The sequence below is a fragment of the Cajanus cajan genome, chromosome 8 (assembly GCF_000230855.2).
Source record: "Cajanus cajan strain Asha chromosome 8, NIPB_CcT2T_4, whole genome shotgun sequence".
NCBI lineage: Eukaryota > Viridiplantae > Streptophyta > Magnoliopsida > Fabales > Fabaceae > Cajanus > Cajanus cajan.
In genome coordinates this window covers 17,745,410-17,763,362 of record NC_138524.1, presented here as the reverse complement: position 1 = coordinate 17,763,362, position 17,953 = coordinate 17,745,410, and the positions used below count along the sequence as shown (strand labels likewise).

Sequence of the window (17,953 nt, the reverse complement as noted above, 5' to 3'; positions counted from 1 at the left end):
TAAGAGGGGGAAGAACAAGATTTAGGCTTAATTAAATAGGAAAAAGGAAGACAGGATTATGTAGAGCAATAGTATAGTAATATATTATGTCCTCATTAACCATTTAGCAATTTAAAAAAAAGCAAAATTTATGGTCAAAATGAAAAAAAAAAAAAAAAACCTCACCGTTTGTTTGTGATTCTAATTAATCCTGTCTTCGCTCCCCATTTTTCATCCATCAATCTCATGTAACATCAAAATGAATCTTTTATAAAACACAAATAAAATGCCAATAAGTCAATTTTACAACACCAATATCCCTCAATAAAGTTAAGAGTAAACAAAAGATAACATGAATATCCTCTTTGATTTTTTTTTTAGGATTGTAGCATAGGATGAAAAATGGACAATAAAGTGGTGAAATTTTGGACTATAGTTAAAATAGGATTGGCTACAACATCCAATAGAAAGAAAGATGTAATATTAGATTCAATTGCAGAGAATTTGACTCATTAATTAACAAATGAACAAAGACCAATACAGGGACCTGACAGTCTAAAAAATTTTGTAACTCAAATTTATATATTATATAACTAAATAAATAGATATTTGTCACTAACAAAATATTCCAAATAACAATTTGATATAATTTTGCTTATAATCAAAATTTTTATATTTGATTGAGAGATATATTAGATATGATCACCATTTCTCTGTCCGTTCTTGTAATTGTATGCTCCATTCCTCTTTTATTTATTTATTTATTTTATTTTATTTTTTTATATCCACTCAATTTTTGCATTTTGTTTTCCCCCGTGTTAGTACCGTGTCTCTGGTTCTCATTAGATGACCTTTTGTTTTGTGACTCTACACTTATATGGGTTTTATTTTGCCATTTTTGGTACTGCTTCTTATCATATATACTCTCTTCTCCTTTTTCTTTGTTAGAAGAAATGCTCAAAAACACGTCTATTTTGTGTGTATGAAGTAGTGGATAAACCAATGATTTAAAAATATGCATGCAAGGCTTTAACACATCTAATTACATTTTTGGTTAGTGGAATATGACGTAATACAGGAAACAATGTAGTCAAATAAACCATATAGCTTATTGTTTTAACAAGAGAATGCCACCTATATAGTTATTAATTTAAGGATATGGTTACTATAAGTTTGTGAGAGATCTGAATAGTTTATACGAGGTTTTAATTTCAAACTATAGGTATACAATGTGGTGGCATCCCACTTTGGGATTTTGTATATTATTCGCTCTAATTATGACAAAATGTTGACCGTGAAGTTATGAGTTTCTCTAAAGTAATGTTCTTGAAATTAGTGATTGTTATAGGTTTATGTTTCTCATTTGTTTTATTGCAAAATAATTAGCTGTTATTTATGTTTCTCATTTGTTATAGCTATATAATGTACCTCTTTCTGCATTGATAATCGATATAAAAGGTATTATACTACATTAATTAATTAAACTACAATCAATTTAGTAAAGTTGATTTTATTTTATAAAATGTAATAATGCAGAAAATTGCATCGATTGTGAAATAACTTATGTAATATCATGACATTATATCCATATTTTATACTAGTGGTCCAATAAGCATAAAAGGCGTCAAATTTAAATGAGACAACTGCAAAATTTGTGAATAAAATCAACATACGAAAATGTTTGATGATCCTTCATAGAAAATCATCAAAGACATTTACTTAATGTAAATGTACACAAATAGACATATATTATTAATGATAAAAAGGTAAATCCCATATCTTTCCCATGTAGCAATTAATGTTACAATAACTAAATGCATGAAACCAAGTCTCTCGTTTATAAACTTAAGGAGAAACAGTTGCATGATATGATTAAAAAAAAAAAAAAAAAGCTAAAGCAATATTTTAGTTTTCATAGTATTTTATTTATCTTGCCTCCAACATTGTGTCAGAGATTTCATTGAGGGTATACGAAGAATCAATATTTCTTGAAGAAGAAGCTGTCGTGTTTGAATAATCTTTTCCTGTGTAGAACCCAGGTTGGCTTGGTTCGGGTAATAACTTTTCACCATTCAACATAAGAATTACTGATGACATTTCTGGTCTATCTTGTGGTCTCTGTTGTACGCATAACAAACCAATGTGAATATATCTTATTATTTCAAATTGACCGGCTAAATCATCCACTAAGTCATCCACAAGTTCCATTGGCCTATTTTCAATCCATAGTCTCCATGCCTGAAAATCACAAAGCAAAGAGTTCATTCTCCATATCAAAAACTACTAAACAATGTTCTTTGTTTCATGGACCAATGTTTTATTATTCACATATAGATTGTTGAATCTTTAAACCTACATGCCCCAAAAGATTTAGGCTATGCTGTGAGTCATAAAATCTCCTATTCTTTCTCCCACTTATTATCTCCAACACAATCACACCAAAACTGAAGACATCAGATTTGGTCGAGAAAGATCCATGTGCAGCATATTCAGGAGGTATATAACCGCTGCACAACAAAACAAGAGTCCATAATCAAAGCTAAATGTTGCTATGAAAGGAGAATGAAGAAAAGCTTACACAAAAGAACTTACTATGTCCCAACTACTTTATCTGTGTCTGCTTCATCTTGGTCTAGAGCAAATATTCTAGTTATACCAAAATCTGATATTTTTGGATTCATATTATTATCAAGAAGAACATTACTAGCTTTAAGATCTCTATGAATGATCTTTAGTCTAGAGTCGTGATGAAGATAGACAAGTCCTCGGGCAATTCCATTAATAATATCAAATCTCTTAGTCCAATCTAACAAGGCACGTCTTGTTGAATCTGATAAAGTTCACTTCTAAGTAATTAGCATGAAAACTATTAAATAAAATTTAATAAATTAGAAGGATTATTTTCTCTCCTACCGAAAATAATGTAGTCCAAGCTTCTATTAGGCATGAATTCATAAATCAACAACTTCTCATCTTGTTGAATAGAACAACCAAAAAGCTTAACAAGATTGCGATGTTGAAGTTTTACAATCAACATGACTTCATTTTTGAACTCGTCCAAGCCTTGTATGGAAGTTTTAGAAAGCCTTTTAACTGCAATCTCTTGCCCATTTGGCAATATGCCCTGACAAAAGTTTTGGAAACAGTTATATTATTTTGATGAAGATGAGCGGTTAAGTTAAACTTTTTTATTTTATTTTATTTTTTTTATACCTTGTACACAACTCCAAAGCCACCTTGTCCCAATTTGTTATTCTGTGAAAAGTGATTTGTGGCCCTGGATATGGATGAAAAATCAAATGTTGGTAAATTAATGTCATCCTTCAGACTCTTGTTTTTCTCTGCAATGAACAAAATTGTTAGCAGGTCTCATGAAAACAAGATTATAAATAGAATAGAATTTTCGGTAATTTGTAACAAGAATCAGAATTTAGAAATGAAGATTAGTTCCTTTCCTATTCCCGTAGTGAGCTATTTAAAGTAAAATATAGCATAAAGTGTACAATGAAATTTCTGCGTGCTTTAGTTTCTTCTTATAATGCGAAACAATATCTATCAATATAATGACAACACTAAAAAAAAAAGCTTTCAGTGACATTCATATTATTTTTAATAACAATAAAAATTGTTACAAAATATTTTATAAATATTTTTACATTAATCATTATATGCAGTGTCAGTGAAATATTTATCGACGATTATTCTGCATACAGGTAAAGATCTTTATAATAGTAAAAAAGTTTATGAGTTTTTGTGACATTTTTTTAAAGACATTTATGATGGCCACTAATATTAGTTTTTAAATGTTTAACTTGTTTACTAACTTTTTACAATTGTCACTAAAAGTTTAAAAAAAGATTCTTAACTTTTATGTCTTCTATTTATATACTATTTAATTGTCTTATGTCTAGTCAACATGAGACTTGAATTTTTTTTAATATACACACCCAACACTATTGGACTTGGTAAGAAATGATTTCTAATCTTTATATCTTTCACTTATATACTCTTTAATTGTCATATCTTTAATCGATGTGAGACTTGAGTTTCTTCTGATACACCACCCACACTCAACACTTGCATTTTTGTGTGTATCAATAGTGATGACCTTTTTTAGAGTCGATAATTTTGATATCATCTTAGAATAGTAGATTATGAGTCTAATTCAACTTTATAAAACTGGCTTGTAAGATGAGAGTTATCATCCACTTCTATACTTTTTAATTATCTTATTTTTAGTTGATATATGAGACTTGAATTTTTTTCAATAAAATGAATGAAAAGTTACCCATTTTTTATCGGTCATTTTTAATAATTACTTATAAATATATTTTTATTAATTATTATTTTATTAACTATTAATATTTTTATTAGATAATAAAATAAAAAATTTATTATTATTAAATAATTATCACTAATAATAAATTTTGGTGTAATAAAAAAATGCGCATGATAGGAAAAAAGAAAGTGAAACGCTTAAAACTAATTTTTTTTTCAAATGGTTCTAGAAGCTATTATATTGAAAAATTGTAACACGATACACTGTGATTAAAAAGGAAGCTTAATTATCTAAATCTCATAATACAAGGGATAGTCATGGTGGACTTAGCAAGAGTCTCAACTGAATTTAATCATTTATTACATATGAATTGAATTTATCTATAAATAAATCTATTTAATCCATTTATTATAATAAAAATAAATAATGAATTAGATTCAATATATTTATTTAATTTTAGAGATGATTAGTTGTTTATTTATTATTTTTTTAAAATTTATTAGATTATAATATGAGATGTTTATAAGATTGAGATTTAAAAGATTATTTTAATATAAAAAAGTCTTATAAATTTTAAAAGGTAATATAAAAATGTTATGACTTATAAAGAAGAGAGAAAAAATATTTCAAAAATAAAAATTATTTAATTTTTAAAATATTATTTTTATAGATGGAATAATGGATATCTATCTATGAAAAAATCATTAATAGATAGATTAAATGAATTTTTGCTTTAAATAAATTTGTTAGATTGAATTTTTATGTAAATTTTTAATAAATTTAAATAAATTAATAAATTATTTTTATCTGACTAGTTATAATCCGCTTAAAAAATTACTTGATCCATCCATTTGCTACCTCTACTCTTGAGCACAGGCTAATGGAGTAGTTGTTCAAGATTCATTGTTAGAAGAGCACAAAAAAATGTTATTAATTAGTCAAGATTCATTGTTAGAAGAGCAAAAAAAATGTTATTTAGTCTATATAATATAAAAATAAAAATTTACATAATTAAGTTATAAAAATGTATTAGAGAAAATGAATTAATTACAAAAAAATTTTACCTGAGCAAAAAAATTTATTGCAAAGAATTAATCTATAATTATTTTTTCACTTATCAACAACAATCTATTTATAATTTTAGAAAAATAAATCAATAAAATTAAATATAAAGAGAAAATATAATATATTATTAACTTATTTTTACTTGGTGAGAACTTTGATAAATGTTAATACAAAATTATAAATAAAGGTTGTTTTTAACTTTTTCTTTTATCTCTAATTTTAATTATTTTTCTATTTTTTTTAATTATGACCTATTTATTTCACACTGAAATCTCAAAATCAAATGTGAACTTTCACCTCTCTACTATGAATTTCTTTATAATATGTCACTATTATTGATTTTTTTTTTTAATGTGGTTTAGGATGACTCATAGTCTTGTAAAAATGTACTATAAATTTAATTATTTATTTTAGTAATTACGTGTTTAATTGTTTGTATGTTTTATAATTTTAGATTTAAGAATTAAAATTATAAATAATATTCAAATAATTATAAGAATGTTATTTTTTTCACTTCCTCTAAGACAAAAAAAAAACTCAAGGCTGACTATAAGGATGGTAGGTTAACTACACTAATTATTATAATTTATATTTACTAATTTACAACAAATAGTTACCGATATACAGCTTAGCAAAGTTTCATACAGAATAATGCAATCATGTGTTTAACAAAATTGTGGGTAATCATTTACCAGCGTTCTTCCTCCGGATGCTGTAGATAAAATATGAACTTAGTAACAGAACCCCACAAATTGCAGCAACAGTGGAAGCAACTATTTTTGGTGTATTCCTTTTGTGTCTGTTTACAGGTTCTGGTGGATTGGAACCGATTAAAAAAGACTAAATTAAGTTAGAGAGAGATAAATTTTTCGAAGTTAAAATTGAAATATATTAAAGTTGATGATGGTTATTACCTAACTCTGAAGCAGGCATCCTGACATATAAATCTTGCCCAAAAGTTTGTTGTTTCAAGTCAATGAGATCTCCGAACCATATGACACAACCACTACCACCATCTCTTATGTCTGAATTAGTATAGGCCATACAAGAACAATTATTCAAGCACTTGTCTTTGCATTCCTTAAGACCAATACTCTCATCCAACAAAGTATGTGTAGTGTCTGGAACTTTGAGGCCTTCAAATTTGACAAACCCATCTTTGAGTTTGTCTTTGCAGCTTAACGGTGTATTGCGGACACATCCTCGACTCCAATTCGACGAGTTCCATGCTTCTTGTGACTTTGGACTGAAACCTCTTAAACATTGGCAAGCTTGTGATTCAGATTCAGCACTTAGGCAATTCCCATAGGGTCCACAAAAGCCATAATTATCACAAAACTCTCTTGGCAAGGTCCTATTTATCCAAGTTTTATTTGCCTCCACCCATGAATAGCGATAAATAATACCTGTTTGGTTTACTACACTTCTTACGATGATAGAATTATTTGGAATGCTATACGTGAAGTAAATCTCATCTATATTTCTGACAAAATTCTGATCTTTACTGCTAACAAAACTCAAGCCATAAATGGTGTGCGTTAGATCTGGTATTCCACTAAAATATATGCCATTCCAAGGACCAAATCTGAATAACTTTTGTTCTACTCTCATTATATAAAACTCAGGATAGTTATAGAGTTTTAAAACCCTAGAAACGTCTCCTGGTGATGGATCATCTGGACTCTTCCAAGATGTTAGTTTCCGTTCCTGATAAGTTTTGAGGTCCCATCCCAACTTCATCCCTGCTAAAAACGTATCAGATGGATGTTCAAAGCTTTGCCACAAGAACGCTTTTGGGTCTGTTTCTGCCTCATTTCTTATCACAAGATTTCCACTGTCCAAGAGTTCCACCACTGGATTCAGTGCTTGTTGGTGAGGGTTGGTGTACCAAACAAGAGACCCATTTTGGGTGAGAACAAGATTGCCTGTGGAGTTCACTGTTAAGATGCCTGAGGAATCATTGATAGGGTTTTCCCTATTTGCAACCCAAACAACTGTTTGAATTGGGATATTCTTGTACCATATGCCTAGGTAACGTTTCTGGGATCTACCCGGGCTGAAAAACCCAAGTTCATAAATTTCACCTTTGGACACCAAGGTCTCACCATCACTCATGGATTGGAGCACGTTGATAGAATCGTTAGCTATGATAGAGGGAAGTATGCATGCAAACATAATCATGAAAGAAAGATTTTCCATTGAGGCAAGTGTATCGTAAACACGAAAATGGGATGTTAAGATAAGGTGAGAATGCTTGAGGTACGCATGTTTTGTTTCTTCCTTATTAGTTACTTCTAACTTGACTTCCAAGTCAACCATGTACCTCATTTTCTTCAAGTGTCAATTTTTCATTTGTGTTCTCATCCTTGGATTCTGGTGTTGGAAAATTAAAACCTTATAATTTAAAATTTAAATGCAATTTTATTAAACCTTTTTTTTTGTGTGTAAGTTTGTTATGGTTTATAGTATTTGACTAAGTACTATTTTAGCTTTTATTTTTAATCATTATTTTAAATCAATTTGACCAATTCCCAGTTATTCCTTTAGACCCGATCCTAACATTTTATAGATTTTATGCCAAAAACTAAATATGGGTCTTTATTTATAAAAAATTAAACTATAAATATTTATAAAATAAAAATAGATATATAATTTATTTTTTAATAAAATTTTTATTATATTATATAAATAATATAAGGTTAAAACTCTTATTTGGTCTCTTATAATATTTTTTTATTTCAATTTAGTCCCACATTAATTTTTGGTTTCAATGTGTAGTCGTCCTCAATAATTTAAATTATAGCAATTTGGTATTTCCATCCAAATGATTTAAACGGAGTTAACTGTTGACCACATGGATGTCAGGTGGATGCCATGTAGATGCCACATAGATGGATGCCAAATTTTTTGAATACACCTGGAACCAGAATGGCCCGTTCTGAAACCAGAACGGTCCGTTTGAAACCAGAACGGTCCATTCTGGTTGCACTTTTGGTGTGTAAATTTTGTACCTGGAATGGGCCGTTCCAGGTGCCAAATTTACACACCAACATTGTAACCAGAACGGGACGTTCTGGTTTCAGAACGGCCCGTTCTGGTTCCAGAATGGTCAATGCCTACAATTCACATTTGTGAATCGTGCAAAGAAAAAGATCCAAGGTACAAAACATTTCAAACACTAGATTTGGTAATATTGTTAATGGGGATTGATAACTTTCATTGCTAAATATTTGGACTATACAGTATATTATTAAAGACGATGCAGTATATCATTAAGGATAATGGTAGCAGATTTTATTTCATTGTTAGTCAAACTGGAGTGAACCACTTACTACCAAATTGACACTATACAGTCAAAGATGAAACGAAACGATGTTTCCCCTTGAAGTCATTGACGATGTACCCCAACAATAACAACCTGTTCTTGATGAGGTACAACCTGAATTTTTGTGGTTTAGGGTTTCCCTTCAGCGTTACCTAGATGATTTTGTTTCTCAGTAATTTCTTTGAACTTTTTTAGTATATGTTATGTTCTGAATTTTTGTTTTCAGTTTCTAAACCTTGTTTCTGTCTTTGAATTTGTGATATGAATTTTTATTTTCAATTTTTGAACTGCATTTTGGTCTGGAACGGGCCGTTCTAAAACCAGAACGACCCGTTCTGATGCACTCATGGTGTGTTAAATTTGCATTTGGAACGGCCCGTTCCAATTGCAAAATTAACACATAACATGTGCATGTAGAATGGACCGTTCTGGTTTCAGAACGGGCCGTTCTGGTTCCAGGCATATTCATGAAAATTGGCGTCCACCTATGCACATCCACCTGGCATCCACGTGGCTAACAATTAACTCCGTTTAAATCATTTGGACGGAAGTCCTAAATTGCAATAATTTAAATTATTGGGGACCAAATTGAAACCAATAATTAAAGTGAGACTAAATTGAAACAAAAAAATATTATAAGGGACCAAATAAGGATTTTAACCATAATATAATATTATCAAATATAAAAATATATTATATTTTTATTTAATTTATTTTATATACTATTGTTTATTATAAAGTATTATATAAATAATTTTGAAGAGTAAAAATATTGCATTTTCTAAAGAATCAAAATAGGACAATGTGTTAAAAGACTAAAATCAAACTTAAAAAATGTTAGAAACACAAAAGATATATTTCTCTCTTTTATAAATTTAAATATAAAAAAATAATAAGAAGAATAAATAAATAACTATAATCTTATCACATTTTTATAAAAATAATATAAGAAATTATAACACAATTATATATATATATATATATATATATATATATATATATATATTATTCTTTTGGTATCTCTTAATTATAGGTGTTAGGATACAATTAAAGTCTAACATATTTTTAGAAAAGCAAGAGGAACATATAGTTTACAAATACATGAATGTCACCACAAGTATGATGCATTTTAAGTAATTACCAAAAGTAAATTCATTTGAGTGTAAATCAAAAGTGAATAATATTATATCAATATGAAGACGCCTAAATAAATCTTCGATGCACAATAAGATCATGTGAGAGCTATTAATTTGATCAAGTGAAGTGACTAATTTAGATGAGTATAATTGAATTAGCATGTGAGTTTAAGGATAAAATATTTTATATCAAAAGTCTTTTTGATATTGAGTTTGTGAGAAAAAATAATTAATGTCCTACATCTTTAAGACAAAACAATAAAAAAAATGACTTTAATTGGTATGAAACCATTTTGAGGATAACTAAAACCCAAAGTATTATTATGATGAATCTACCTTCCTGCATGAGTTTCTTCCTCCTCATGCAAATTATCTATCGGAGTATTGGCTACAAGGAAAGTTATGCAAGATAGGACGATAGAAATTAAATTTGTTTTAGTTGATACCATATGCTAGTACAGTAAAATAAAATAAAAAAGTGATGCACTAACCATGTTAATTTTACAATGTCATCTAATTAATTTTGGTGTATCACCGTTAAATTCTTAAAACTTTATAATATGATGCTATTTGTGGAAATTTTTGTTTAAGGATCCTTTTTGTTTGAACTAGCAAAGTTTTGGGTTTAAGTATGTGTAGCAAGTGGTGTTTTCTACATATTTCTCGATTGTGACCATATATAAAGATTAAACTACATCAAATGAATTTTGTATGCATAAGACATCCAAATTCAATTATGTACGTTTTTAGCATGCAACAAGTTTTTTAGGAATGAATTTTATACACATAAAATATAAGTGATTATATTAAAATAAACAAGCTAAACTAGTCGGTGTTCAATTTTATGTGATTTAGCATGAAAAGATTTCCAAATGCTCTTTGATGACTATCACAAAACAAGATTCATGCATATATATAGGCACTTAAGTAAATCGAATGAACAACGCGTACATTAAGTACAATAATCATATCCTTTTACTTCAAATAGTTCATGAATTTCAGGACATGGGATTTTGTGAAGAAACAAAGATACTAAACTAAGCTAAGCAAGAAAAGAAGATAGTCATTAAATCATATTTAGTAGTCTCGTGCATGAGAGTCGTGAACATAGGTAGTGGGTGTGTGTAAGTGTGTAAGTATTGAACTTCCAACCTTCACGAATGAGTCTGACTCGTTTATTTATAAAAAATAGGGTTATTTTGCATTGGTTTAACGTGTGATATATAAAAAATGACTTGTAAGTTATAGAATATTACAAAATAATTATATAATATTAATATAAAATATGTTTTTTTGTAAAGGAGACATATATGGAGAGTTTTGTTGACGTACTTCTTGGGCTTGGGAATATTCTTGTCCCAAATGGCAGGTAACGTTTCTGGGAATTGCCTGGGCTGAAAAGCCCTAGTTGGAATTTTCTATAACTAAGGTCTTTCACATCATTCAGAGACCCAGTTGATAGAATCGTTTGCTACGGAAATTGAGAGGGAACTAAGATGCAAGAAAGAAAGATCAAGATTGAGTACGACTTTTGTGGTGCTGCGTTATTTGGATTTTGGATAGAGATGAAATGGATTTAGCTAACAGCTTCATAAGCACCAAAAATGGAATTTTCAGTAAGAGAGCCAGATCCTGACGTATGCTTTGCTGTATATATATTAAACATCTTCTTAGTATATTTTTTCAATTAATTATTTCATTATTGAATTATATTAATGAAGATTTAATTTTGTGTCCCACACTTTATATCTTTTTTTAATAGAAAATTTGTATTTTCATCATTATAAACCCATAGCGTCGTGTGCATTTAAAATATTTGAATTTTTTCGGAAGGTTTTTTTGACTTCTCTCGGATCTTAAACCAGTGTGTTACTTAGAAGTAATATGGATTTGGGAGCAAGTGTTCTAGAAAGTTATCTCAGTATTTCACCTCTTTAAGCCAATGCTATTTCTGTTAAGTAACACAGTTTTTTTTTTTTTTTTTTTTTTTTGCATTACCAAAAACTGTAACACAGTTTTTGGGACAACTATTACTTCGATTCGATCTGTTTCAACATAAGTAGTATTACTATGTTTGCTCCTCTAGCAACAACTCATCGACTAAAAAATATCAATTACAGTGGCTATACCTTGCCCAACACCTGTATAGCTAAAACATAAATATATCGAGCTAATTAAAATGTGAAAGAAAAAAACTTTACAAAACTAAGATAATTGGCATATAACGCATTTTTTTTTGGCATAACTCATCAAAATAATAACCACAACAAATTTTCCCACTAATTACCCTCTATATAAGATGACTCTTTCACGAGGATATATATATATATATATATATATGAGGAGAGATTCTTTTACTTCAGGAGTAACTCTACCTAGACTTATTCTGTTCAATAACTCATATTCTACATCAAATTTCAACGATCCAATCGATTAATTTAAATTTTTTAATGCATATATCAAATCTGCAAATTTTTAGAAAATTTAAAAATTATTTGATACTTCATTTCATTAATTCAAATTGACGGATAATCATAAAATCATTTTATACATTGATTCGAATTAATGAAACGAAGTATCAAATAATTTTCAAATTTTTTAAAAATTTGGAGATTTGATCTATTCATTAACTTTAAATTGAACGGTTGGATCGTTAAAATTTGATGTAGAACATGAATTATTGAACAGAGTAAGTCTAGGTAAACTTACTCCTGAAGTAAAAAGATCTCTCTTCATATATATTGTTTGGTATGATAAACAGCTTAAGTAAACACTGATTTTATCATCGTAGTACTTGCTTGCGTGTACCACCATTGGAATCTCCAAGTTAGTAATCGTAACTGTATTCTTGGATGTTGGATGCCATCAGAGACGCCACTTCCAATTCAACATCTCACCAAGAATAATTAAATTTGGTCAATTTTTGAGAGAACATGAATTGAATTCATTAAAAAAAAAACACAACTATAGTAAACTTCATCGATGATATATTTTTTCGCGAGACTTCAATACGCGACTTGGCCAATGATGTTTACATTTGGTTGGACTTGATTATTATGCATAGTTGCCCACTTCTAACATCTATCTCTTCCATATATGTATTATCGACTACAACTGCAATGGTCAACATTCATTTGGCAATTGGAAGTCATAGTTGGCTGATGTGACACACTCTGAATTAATGAATGCCCTCTTCAACGTGCCTCTTTAATATAATAACTGAGTATTTTTCTTATAAATAAAAAATAATCTAGCTAATATCTTGAAGATAGAAAATGCATTTATCACTTAAAAAGATGATGAAAAAAACAGATTTATTCATAATTTTACTTTTTATTTCTCATTCTATATTTTAAAACTTACTCTCCATATTGGTATATGTATGTATAAAGTTACATAATCAAATTTCTTAACTCAGTAATTCTAAAATCTGTTTTGAAACGCAGACGGTTAACCTGTTGCATTCAAGTTTAATTTTCGTTTATATTAAAATAATGTTTAGTCCACATAAATCACGGTTTGTGAATATATATTGATTTATGATCGTTAGTTTTAGAATATTGTTTAAGCTATATCAATAAATAAAAAATGTATAGTAACACTTGAGACATCCCTGTTTCCAATCCATTGATAGGGACATTAATTATTCCTCCTTGTGAAACCAAAGTATTGTTATCACTGTGGGATTGGCACACAAATAGGATCCGCTGCTGCGGAAAATCGGAGAGAAGCAACTATGTGCACAAGCAACCATAATCATGAGACAAAGAAAAACCATTAAATTACACAACTTGTGGTTCTATGTTTTTTTAAAGCTGGTATATATGGATGGAGCACGTGCACAATTAATGTGTCATTTAAGTGCAGATAATTAGATAAATATATCTGGTTTCTCATTCCAAGTCATGTGTGGCAGGCATTAATTAAAACATTACTCTTGCAATAAAAAATTTCAACTTGTTTGATAAACAAGAGTTGTCCATGTTACGTTTCTTTCATTGGTTTATCATGAGCATGCATTAGGCAATAATTGGAAATAGTCACTCCAGCAGACGTGTGTGTTAGAATTTTTGGTTAAATTCTGCAAGAGAATGGTAATGGTAGCGTTTGAATTTATTTATTTTTCAATGATTAGCTTGGATTGATTAACTGATCAAATTATGACTCATGATTGACCGGCACCGCTAATGAATTTTTTTTTTTTTATCATATATATATATAATAATTTCTGTCGCAGGAGATAATGGCTGCTGTCATAACCACCTCTGTGGTTGTAATATTAAGAAACAAAGGAATTAAATTAACCAATAATAGCAAACAGTTGATTGAATAAATGGCAAGAAATAATGTTAAATATTACAAAGCATCTGTTGAATTTAGGGTTTATAAAAACCACAAGATTTTTAGGGGGTTTTGTCAAAATTAGTTGGGAATTTTCAACTAGGTTCTTTAACTAAAAAAATGTTTTAATTAGATCTTGATCATGTAAATTTTTTATAACTGAGTTCTTGGGGGCTCTGTTTCTTCAATTTGTCGTCAACTCACAAATGGAAAAGACTCTATTAAAAAAAGCATTTACATGATCGAGATCCAATTAAAAACTTTTCTATTTAATTTGGGAATTTACTTTAAAAATCAATTAGTTATTTTTATTCATAAAAAATCAAATAGTTTAATTCAAATAAACAATTGGGTCTCTGCCATTAATTCAAATATTTATAATCTCCACCCCAACTGTGTGATGAAACTTTTCTTTCACAATATTTTTTTTTAGTGTCATTCAGTAAAAAGTATATAATATAAAATGAAATTTTATAAAATTAAGCTTTTTATAAATAAAAAATTAGTAACTAAAGTTGTAAGAATTTAAAATTTCATTAGAGCATGTTTAAAAAAAAAATTCCGTGAGGTCGTCTCTAATCTTAATTTTCCATAAGGATAAAAGAGATCATATAGGATGTAAACATGTTGAGTATGAGGCTTGGCTTGCCAAAACAAATGAATTCCTCAAACTTTGTTCATTTATTTAAACAAACCTTGTAACATCTAAAAAAATATAGATTATTAAAACAATAATATCACATAATAAATTGAATTTGATTTTAATTGTTTGTTTTATAATTACTATATATGTATAATATTTTTTTTAGTCTGGATTATAAAAAGGATAGTGTTTTAGAGTTAGATAATAGCAAAGAAGGCTCGATAAGACCCACATTCTACTTAAGACACTAAAACTTTCCCCCACCCTTATTCCTCTTATAAAGCACAATTAAAGAATAAAGAATAAGGGAAGAAAAATTTTAAAAAGAAAATAAAGAGGAGAAAAAAATCAAGAGAGACCCACACTCTTAACATCTTTTAGTGAGTGTTTCCTCATCATCATCTTCCCTTTCCTCTCTTGATCATATGGGGTTGTGGTTGGATTATGGGTTTTTATTTTTGATCCTTAACAAATGGGTTCGAGTATTTTTCATGCATGGTTAATGAGTTATTTGAACCGTGGCTGGCGGTTGCATGTGGAGAGGAAGTGACTACAATGATACAGTGCGAAGGGTGCATTGTAATAATATAAAATACAAAAATATTGTGATGCACAATCTGTCTTTTAGAGCCAAATCTGAAAGTACATATATCCTAAAGGTTTCACGCCACATTAAAGATAAATTTGAATATGAAAAAGGAACGTTTGACCCAGAAAAGCCAATAATATACATTATAGATCAATAAATGATAGGTAACAGTAACAGCGACGGTCTATCTTTCACCAAACAGCTGACTTAAAATTAAAATTTATGATTCCATGTAGTTAGCCAAATTTTAAAAGGAAAAAAAAAATAATTTCCACCAGTAGAGGAAAAGTCAGCCAAGCAACATCCTCGGTTGAAGTTATAGTTTTTGTGTTGCACTTGCTTCTCTTTCCATATATATATATATATATATATATATATATATATATATATATATATATATATATATATATATATACATGATTCAGCAGCTTAAGTGTTCGTACTCTCAGCGTACCATTTTTAAACTCTACTCTCAAACATAGTCGAAACTAAATGAAGTTTATTCGATTTCTAATGAGGATCGTAGTTTATATACTGTTTGTGCCCTCTCTCATGGTTTTCATAGCCGCGGACACATCATCCATTTCACATACACAGTCCCTCACTTATGGAGATACCATAGTTTCTTACCCACAAGGAACCTTTGAGCTTGGCTTCTTCAATCTTGGAAAACCCAACAAAACCTACCTAGGGATCCGCTACAAGAATATCCCACTTCGAAACGTTGTTTGGGTTGCAAACGTTGGCAAACCAATCAATGATTCCTCAGCCATCTTGAAACTAAACAGTTCTGGCAATTTGGTTTTAACACACAACAACATAGTGGTTTGGTCCACAGATTCTCCAAAAGCAGCACAGAATCCAGTGGCTGAACTCTTGGATTCTGGCAATCTTGTGATAAGAGATGAGAATTCAACAAAATCAAATCAAGAGGAATATCTGTGGCAAAGCTTTGATTACCCTTCTGATACAATGTTGCCAGGAATGAAGATTGGATGGGACCTCAAAAGAAATCGCAACAGAAACCTAATATCATGGAAGAGTAATGATGATCCAACCCCAGGAGACTTATCTTGGGGTATTGCAGTTCACCCCTATCCTGAGATCATTACAATGAAAGGAACAAAAAAGTACCAGAGAGTTGGACCATGGAATGGATTGCGCTTCAGTGGCATGCCAGAAATGTCGCCTAATCCAATTTACCACTACGAGTTTTTCTCCAACAAGGAAGAGGTTTATTACACATGGACCCTTCAGCAGTCCAGTTTGATAACAAGAGCAGTACTAAACCAAACCACTCTACAACGTATTCATTATATATGGTCAGATATTGATGCATCATGGGTAATATATTCAGCTTTGCCAGCTGACGAATGTGACTATTATGGGGTTTGTGGAGCCAATTCATATTGCAGAACTTCTGCTTCACCCATGTGTGAATGTTTGCAAGGGTTCAATCCCAAGTCTCCTGAAAAATGGAACTCAAAGGACTGGTCCCAAGGATGTGTCCTTAAACAACCACAAAGTTGCAAAGGTAACTACACGGATGAGTTTGACAAATATGAAGGCATGAAAGTACCAGAAACTACACATACTTGGCTGGATGAGAATATTGATTTAGCTGAATGTAAATCCAAATGCTTGAAAAATTGCTCTTGCATGGCTTATACTAATTCGAACATAAGTGGAGAAGGAAGTGGTTGTGTCCTTTGGTTTGGCGAACTATTTGACATAGTCATGCTTCCAACTGGCGGGCAAGATCTATATATCCGAATACCTGCTTCGGAGTTAGGTAAAGACTATTAATCCTTCTCCATATAATACTCTCATCATTCTTATTGTTTTGGAAAATTCAATATCATTCTTATTTTTTTGGAAAGTTCAATATCATTCTTTAAATCTGAGGATTTAATTTCATGTTCTTGTTTGTTTGAACAAAACCAACCATGAAGAGAAACATGGGCGCAACAAAATGGTGATGATTATAATTGCTACCACAATTGCTGTAGCTGGTGCGATACTGTTATTCAGCATTTTTGTCATATACAGAGTCCGAAGGAACATTGCTGGTAAATTATTCACCCATGTATTATCAGTCCTTAAAATTAATCATGCTATTCTTTTTATATATATATATATCTCTCGAAATTGAAATTTGAAATACTTCAATGTAAAAGAAAGCACTAGCAGTATATAGACATTAATTAACGGGGAAATTGAGATCACGCAATATATTTTGTTTCCTTCCCTAACTGAATATTATTGCATAGGCATGATGAGGACTCAACTAAAAATTTCTTTCAATCAAAGCTCAAATTACGGTCTCAAAGTAAAGAAAAAAGGAATAATGGAGAAACTTTTAGAAATAAAGAGAATTCTAGAAATTTTTCTAGAAATTATTAGAATGAATATCCTCCATGCGACATTTGCAAGAGGACAAATCATCATGTTGAGAAAGACTGTCGATATCGTGGAAAGTCACAATGTCGCTACTGCAACAAAGTTGGACATGTGGAGAAGTATTGTCGTAAGAAAAATAATAACATCAAACAAACTTTGTTGAAGAGAAAGATGGTGAGCAACATCTTTTCTATGC

General features: G+C 29.8%; 1 protein-coding gene and 1 pseudogene across 1 annotated transcript; one reads left to right on the top strand and one right to left on the bottom strand.

The window, feature by feature from the left end:
• Nucleotides 1–1,703: 1,703 nt before the first annotated feature.
• On the bottom strand, nt 1,704–7,754 carry LOC109816826 (G-type lectin S-receptor-like serine/threonine-protein kinase At4g27290). Its single transcript, XM_083062712.1, has 7 exons — nt 6,238–7,754; nt 6,016–6,135; nt 3,193–3,320; nt 2,893–3,103; nt 2,572–2,809; nt 2,336–2,486; nt 1,704–2,217 (listed from the first exon to the last, which is right to left on the bottom strand). The coding sequence occupies exons 1-7, from the start codon at nt 7,649–7,651 to the stop codon at nt 1,906–1,908; spliced, it is 2,574 nt and encodes an 857-aa protein (XP_082918838.1). The 5' UTR covers nt 7,652–7,754; the 3' UTR covers nt 1,704–1,905.
• Nucleotides 7,755–15,849: 8,095 nt separating this feature from the next.
• Nucleotides 15,850–17,163, top strand: LOC109816824 (S-locus-specific glycoprotein S13 pseudogene; annotated as a pseudogene).
• The last annotated feature ends 790 nt before the right edge of the window (nt 17,164–17,953 follow it).